The sequence below is a fragment of the Callorhinchus milii genome, unplaced genomic scaffold, assembly GCF_018977255.1.
Source record: "Callorhinchus milii isolate IMCB2004 unplaced genomic scaffold, IMCB_Cmil_1.0 Scaffold5, whole genome shotgun sequence".
Classification (NCBI taxonomy): Eukaryota; Metazoa; Chordata; class Chondrichthyes; order Chimaeriformes; family Callorhinchidae; genus Callorhinchus; species Callorhinchus milii.
This window is the reverse complement of record NW_024704746.1, coordinates 42931081-42938947: the sequence shown is the minus strand read 5'-3', so window position 1 is coordinate 42938947 and position 7867 is coordinate 42931081. Positions and strand designations below refer to the sequence as shown.

The 7867-nt window shown below is 45.6% G+C and overlaps 1 protein-coding gene across 8 annotated transcripts in view; it reads left to right on the top strand.

The window, feature by feature from the left end:
* Positions 1 to 1580: 1580 nt before the first annotated feature.
* si:ch211-272n13.3 (ankyrin repeat domain-containing protein 26) overlaps positions 1581 to 7867 on the top strand; it is a 64630-nt gene continuing 58343 nt past the window's right edge. For all 8 annotated transcript variants that reach the window (XM_042334802.1, XM_042334799.1, XM_042334803.1 and 5 more), the window contains exons 1-2: positions 1581 to 1826; positions 7480 to 7594. In XM_042334802.1, the coding sequence (XP_042190736.1) occupies positions 1624 to 1826; positions 7480 to 7594 (318 nt within the window). In that variant the 5' untranslated portion in view covers positions 1581 to 1623. The remainder of the gene's footprint in view (positions 1827 to 7479; positions 7595 to 7867) is intronic.

Below are 7867 nucleotides of genomic sequence, written 5' to 3'. Positions count from 1 at the left end.
GGAGGAGGTATGTGTTTGAAATGAACAGGAACGAGTAAATGGAGATGGATATGTTAATCCACTGAAGTGTTTGGATGGGGAGCTGTGGGGAGGCTGATGGCAGACCAGCGCTCAGCGGCTCTGCAGCGCCCACGCGGCGCCTCCGGGCAGCGTTCCAACCCCACGCCGTCACATTCCGCGCCTGCGCGCGCAGCGGATCCATTGTCCGCGGAGATGACGGGAAAGAGAGAGAGAGAGAGCGAGCGAGCGGCCGCTCGGCGCACGCGCATATCCGCCTCCCTCTCACACATCACGGGGGGTGGGGGTGGGGCAACGCTGCCTGTTTTTGGGCGGTTTCACGCCCGATTGGGCGAGTTATTTTTTTTGTGTGTGGGGGGGGCGCGCTTGCAAAAAAATTAAATCTGCATAACGTCCCCTTTCCCCCCCCACCCCCCACGAACCCTTAGCTTTTTTTTCCCCACATGATTTCAAAAGCACTGACCTAAACCGCTACCCAGAGGAGAGGAGGCGCGTAATACTATTGGGCTACTTTTTGGGCTAGTTATCGGGGGCGGAGGGGAGGGGGGGGACCTTTGGGCTACGGACGGGTTTCATTGTAAATCTCCGGCCGGCGTGCGCAGCGCAGCGCGGGAGGGGGCGGGGCGGGAAGCGCCGGCTCGAGACCGCGCAGGGGGCGCGCGCAGCGTCGACAAACGGTCAGAGCCGCGGCGGGAGGGAGCGAGAGCGCGAGAGAGGGAGAGAGAGGAGGAGGTGCAGACAAGCGACCCCGGGCCGAGCACCGGAGGAGAGGCACAGGGGGAGGGAAGGAGGGAGAGAGAGAGAGGGAAGGAGAGAAAGAGAGAGAGAGAGGAGGAGGAGGGACCCGTTCCCAGTCCATGACACTCGCAGTTTAACTGAAGCAGAGATCAGAGACACTGCTTTAGGCCGTCGTCGTCGTCGTCGTCGCCGCCGCCCTTCCTCTTCTCGGGGCGGGGGGTGTGGTGTGTGTATGTGTGTGTGTGGATGAGCTCTTCCTTTCCTCGTTATTTATTTTATCGTTATTCACAGTCACGGATATAAAATATATCCCTATATAGCAGGAGGAGCAGCTGCTTTACCCCTCCGTGTGTGTGTGTGTGTGTGTTGTTGTTGTTTTCCACATTAGAAACCTGGAGGAGGAGAGGGAGGGGGGAAAAAAAAATTAGGATTTATCCGTGTTTTTTTTTCCGTCCATTTCTTATTTTGATCACAGACTGTGTCCCTGTCCCGATTCCGACAGTTCGTCGGGGGCTGCTCCCCAGTCCCTGTCCCTCCCTCTCCCCCCTCTCCCGGGGACCAGGGAGCCATGTCACCAGCGCTGCCTCTGTCGGTCGGCAACGTGTGATGCTCTCTTTCTTACGCGTTGGCTGTAATGAGGTGACAACAATGTTTTAGCGTCAGGCAATCACAATCCTCTCCCCCCCCCCCCTCCCCACCCCCACCCACCTTCCCACCAACCCCCACCCCCCCCACCACCCACTCTCTCTCTCTTCCCCCCCCCCCATACACACACATATCCCACTCCCTCCCCTTCTTCCCCTCCCCACCCCCACTCTTCCCACCTTCCCCACTCCTCTCTCCTCCACTTCCCCTTAAGAAAAAAATATGAAAAAGATATTCAGTTTTGCCAAGAGGAAGCGCGGGTTATCTCAGAGCACCTCGGACACGGCCAGCGTGGTCTCTGCTGGTTACGAGCTGAAAGACAAGGATTTGGGGAAACTGCACAAAGCTGCGTCCGCGGGGGATGTGGCCAAGCTTCGACAACTGATTAAGAAACATGACATAAACCAACTGGACAAAGAGAACAGGTAAGGAAGGCGACGAATGTCAGCAATCTCCGGCGTCAGTTTAAAAACCTTCACCTCTTTTCGGTTTTTGTCCAGCAAAACGGTACCTTTTGAATGACGTTGCACCTCTTTGGATTGAGCGTGTTCTGGAAAGTGGGTAAATTATTAATAAATTATAAAAACGACTGCAGCTGCCTGTACAACAACAACAACATTACATTTGTATAGCGACTTTCACATGGAGAGGACATCTCAAAGCCCTGAACAACAACTTGCATTTTTGTCACCCACCAAATATACACAATTCAATTCACAGTATATTCTGTGAAGCACTTTGGGACGTCTCAGACTTGATAAGGCGCTGTATCAATTGCAAGTATTATTATAGTTATTTTTCCTTTCTTTGATTATGTATTTTGGCCAAACACGATTCATACACTCTGAAAACTTATTGACCATGAGTTTTGAGAGGCTATTTGACTTTATACATTGTAGCCAAGTTGTGAGCCTGTGTTACAATATGCACACAACCTAAAGACTGAGTCACTGGGTAGCAATTGGAAGTTGAGACAGTTGTTTGATTTGCTCCTTACACACTGCAATATTCCATGCAGAGCTGAGTTTGCTGTACCATTGTAAGTGTGCGTAATCCAATCAAAATTTGATTTAAAATGTTTATCTCTCTATTTTCCAACTTATTATAGTCAGATGCATTTTCGATAAGTTACTCTATTTCCTTTTCTGATTTAAAATGTTATGACAAAATTTAAACTCTTTATTGTGCAGTGATCCAATAGTATCTATGCTGTACAAGTACAGTATATCCCAGTGCAAGGTCAACTTGATGCTAGATCTTTAGTTTAAGAATTGAGATGTACATAAATAGCTTATGTGATTAGTTCTGTGCTTCTAAGATCATGTGATTGTACTATCCTATTAACTGAACTGTAAAATTTAAGAACATATCTATCCCCCCCCAAATAAAATTGTCTATTCACTTCATGGCTGTTTGTGGAACATTGCTGTATGTATATTGGGTGCCCGTTCACCCACAAAATACAGTCACCTTACTTTACAGTATATCCCGTGAAACAGTTTGGGTCGCCCTCCTGATATGAATAGTGCAATACCAATATAAGAATTATTATCTAACAGTAACTACACCTTACAATCACTGTTAGTAATTGTTTGTTAGTTGATCACTAAATGATACTTGTTGCTGTCTTTCATCTGGGCAGTCCAATTAGTTTACCATGCTAACCTACGTTGACATGAAGTAAATTTGTACATGGAGGAAATTTTATTATTTATTTTGAGATTTATGTGTACAAATCTTGTACAGATATTTATAAACATCCTAATACTGTTATGTTCCAAACATAAACATAGGAACCCGTTTGCTAAATGTGTACTTTGGTCAGCTGAATAATTTGTCATTTACTATTAGAGAGAAACCTACTGTTTTATTGCCATTAATCTGGAATTGTTCAATGCATTAATGCAAATTAAAAGTCCTCATGTGGGAAGAAATCTTTCATATCATAAACGTAATGTGAACTTTATAAAAGAATCAAAAAATTATAAGTGGCCATGTAATCCACTTTATCTCCATAAATGGCTTCTCCTCCAGCCTCCGCACCATCTTGTGCGTCATTCCTCAGGGCTCTGTCCTTGGGCCTCTCCCCTTCAACTTGTACATGCAACTTCCACATGTATGCGGATGACACCCAACTCTATCTCTCTGCCTCCACCTTCGACTCCCAGGACCACTGCTGTCCTGACAGAATGTCTGTCTGACATCAAGTCCTCGATGAGAGCTAATTTTCTACAGTTGAACATCAAAAAGACCGAGGCACTCCTGATTGCTTCCCATCAGCAACTCAACACCTCAGGCTCTGACAGCATCACCATCCACGGATGCAAACTCCACCTCACTGAGCCAGTCCGGAACCTTGACGTCTTGTTTCACCCTTAACTGTTCTTTCTATCCCACATCCGTGCCGCTCTGTCTTACCTCACCTCCCAACATTGCTCAGCTCCGCCACTGCTTCACCCCTCAGGCTGCTGAAACCCTCATTCACAACTAGGCTCGACTATGCCAACTCCTTGCTTGTTGGCCTTCCCAACTGTTCCCTCCACAAGCTGCAGATCATCCAGCACTCTGCAGCCCATGTCCTCTCCTGTACCAGGTTCATCACTCCTACCCTCGCCCGCACCACTGACTCGACATCCCCCAGAGGATAGTTCAAAATCATCATCCTCGCCTTCACAGCCCTCTACGACCTTGCCCCTTCCTACCTCTGTGACCTGCTAACCTGTCTATCAACCTGTCTGCTCCCTTTGCTCAGCCTGCTCCACGTCTGCCGTCTGGCCCACCCCACCATCGGCTGTCGGACCTTCAGTCTCTGCCCCACCCTTTGGAACTCTATCCCACATTCCTTTTGCCTCGCTCCATCCCTTGCACGTTCAAGGCACGTCTCAAGACCCTCCTCTTCAACCATGTCTTTGGCCACCCTCCCTACCCTCCACCCCCGCTCGGGTCCAAATCCCTGACTGTCCAGTGCCTTGGGATGTCCTAACATGAAAGGGGCTATACAAATATAATTTTGTATTGTATTTTGTGTTGTATTGTGTCCACATCAGTTTGCTGAAAGAATTGCTTAATTGAATTCCACTTCCCTGCACTTTCTCCACACCACTTAATATTTATGTTTTTAAAATATTTATTAAATTCTCTGTCAAAAGCAAAATGAATTGTACTTTAATCACAGCTTTTGGTAGATCATTCCATGCCCTTTGGTACTGGGTGTCTGTTCCCCTTGACAGCCTGATCCATTATAAAGGGGCATCTATTTAAAATCAGAGCCCAAACAGTTGGAACTAAGGTCAGAAAGTATTTCTTCAGGCAGGGGGCTGTAGACGTGGAATAAATAGAGACGTTTAAGAGAGAGAGGGAGACAGATACTTGGATAGTAGAGTTGTGCTCTTAGTGCATAGACGTAGATCTCAGATAAAGACAGGATCGGGTATGGCTCTGTGATGCCTACAATTGACTATCATGGTTTGGGCACAAATGAAGCTTAACTGCTTGGGTACAGAACTGGGGGCAGCTGACACTTTGGGATTTCACACTAACAAAGGATTAAGCAACTTCAGAAAAAGCGGAGAGAGCAGTGGCCAAAAAATGAGATTTGACAAGCCTCCACAAAGCAATTTCTAAAGCTACAGAAGAAATATTCTAAGTAAGTAGTGCCCAAACTATTGCATGTACATATGGTATAATACAATTTACAATTATACAACGCCTTTCACATCAGGAGGCACCTGAGCTGAGCGAGGGAGCTGGGGGATGGAAAGGGGAAAGATGACCGAAACCAAGAGGTACATGTGGGTATTGAGGTGGACAGAAGGGCTCATAGTAATTTACTTTGCTTACACAATTGTGATCCGCCAGTTGAGTAACAACTGGGTTTTTGCTTACTGCTGGTAACACAGGTATTTGGATTAGGAAACTGGCCTACGGTTTTGCTCTTCCCAGGAATTAGTGAGGTGAGCGTGCTAACCACTGCCAATTGGGGCTCTCTATTTTAACACAATAAACATGTGATAGTAGAGAGGTATGCTTCTCTCCAGCCTATAAACAACAGTAATTCTAAACTCTTTTGTATGGTTGCCATGATATTTATTTTACAAAAGTCTGTCCTCAGCTATCAAATTGGATTGTCATTTGATCTTTTAGAAAGATAGAAAGCTCATGGGCAGTAAAAATATGCAATGTTCGTCTTCGTATCCCAATTGTGCAGCTCTCTTTGGTGCTATTTTGCTCATTGAGATTTGTAAAGCATTAATATCTTGTGTGTCAGCCTAATTCAGTTGGTTAAGAAGATTGTGAGTTCAGGCCTCACTTTGGAATTTGAGCTCTTTAACCTAGGGTGACCCTCCAATGCGTTACTGGAGAAGCATTACCTTGTCAGAGCTGCTATCTTGGCATTAGATGTTAAGACGAGGTTTCACTTTCCTGTTCAAGTGGACGTTAAAAAAATCCATGACATTATTTGAAAAGAGAAAAGAGTTTCTCTTTTTATCCTGACCAACTATCCTTCAGATGAATTGGACATCTCTGGTCTTTCTGTGGTGCAAACAACTGCCAGAGTTTCCTACAAAGTACATTTATGTTTTTTTGATACATTTCAACTTGATAAAGGGTTTATAATTAATCCTTGCATTTCATATCGCTCCCATAACATTGAAATATCACAAAGTGCTGCAAGATATTGTGGATGTGCATTTGTTGGCAGACAATTGGGTGCACAATAATGTTCTAAAAACAGCCATGAATGAATTACCAATTTATTTGGAGGATTGTTGGTTAGGTCACCGGGAGAAACTTTCTTCTATTTTCAAATAAGAGGATCTTTTATGTGACTTTGGTTTAATGTCTCATCTGAAGAACCGCATCCAATAATACAGCACTGCACCAGTCTGTCATCCTAGCCTGTGAGTTCAAAATCTAAATATAGGACTTGAACCCACAAACGAGAGTACTTTCAATGAGCCAAGCTGGCTTCTTGAAGTGCAAGTTCTTTCTTGCTATCCCAAATGTAATTATGCTGAAAAAGTTTGGAGATAGAGAGAATATTTTTGGTTCCCCACTGTTTCATGATATTGGCTCATTTATAGGGTTATGGCCACTTCAGAATACTTTTTTTAAAAAATGCCTTATTACTAAAAAGAAAATGAAATGCAACTCTACCCCATAATTTTTCCCATTTGTTCAGTATCTGAAGAGCATAATATATTGTGCATCATAATCAGACCAAAGTTATTGGCACATGGAGCTATTGGATACAACAAAAAAAAGCAACAAAATTACATTCATATAGCACCTTTCACGTCGGGAGGATACCCGAGGTGCTGGACAGACAGTTTCAGACCCGAGCTGAGGGTCGGGGTGGGGGAGGGCAGGGGGGGAAGCAGGTAGATCGAAAGCATGGTCGCAGAGGAGGGTCTTGTGGTGGGTCTTGAAGGTGGCGAGGTAGGGGGCGAGACGGAGGGACTGCGGGATGGAGTTCCAGAGGGTGGGTGCAGAGTGGCGGAAGGCCTGCTCGCCGATAGTGGGGTGAGCAAGGCCGGGGACGTGAAGCAGGCCAGAGCACGCTGAGCGGAGAGAGCGAACAGGATGGCAGGGTGTTAGGAGGTCAGAGAGGTAGGGGGGAGCAAGACCATGGAGGGCTTTGAAGGTGAGGACTAGGATCTTGAACTGTACCCTCTGTGTGATGGGAAACCAGTGGAGTCGGGCGAGGATGGGGGTTATAGGGTCACAGAGCCTGGTGTGGGAGAGGACACGGGCTGCAGAATTCTGGATGATTGAATGATTGAATGGCGGGGCAGGCTCGAAGGGTCGAATGGCCTACTCTTACTCCTACATGTTATGTTATCTGCAGCCTATGGAGGGAGGAGTTGGGGAGACTGACAAGTAAGAGCAATCCTATAAGAAATTCCATTCAGTTGTTAGAATGTTACTTTTAATTTTACTGCTTAGCCCACAACCTGCTGCCTCCACTCGACTGGCTCCGGCCTTCTGCATGTCCCTCGTAGGTTACACAAGTGTTATGCTGTTTGATTTTTGTCCTGTAATAAACTGATAATAAAATGTTTTTACTTTTCTTCCAAGAACGCCCTTGCATCTAGCTTGTGCTGGTGGACACGCAGAGAGTGTTGCTTTCCTTGTGGAAAACAAATCCAAACTCAACATCTGTGACAATGACAACCGCTCACCTTTGATGAAGGTGAGAAATGTATAAGAACACCAGTATTAATTAGTACAATTCTGATTGTTGATGAATTGCCACTTATGTGCATGTGGGTAATCTTGCCTGATCCCAGTAAATTGAATATTGAATCCCTAATGGCACTATGATTCCATTCAGTTTCATTTTTTAAAATTTGTCTCACCTTCTTTAAAACACATTTGAAAGTCAGGCTATAATTGACATTTTAAAAAGGAGAGAAAGATAAGGGCATTATAGATGTGAACACAGATATAGAAGTTGCATTAGCAG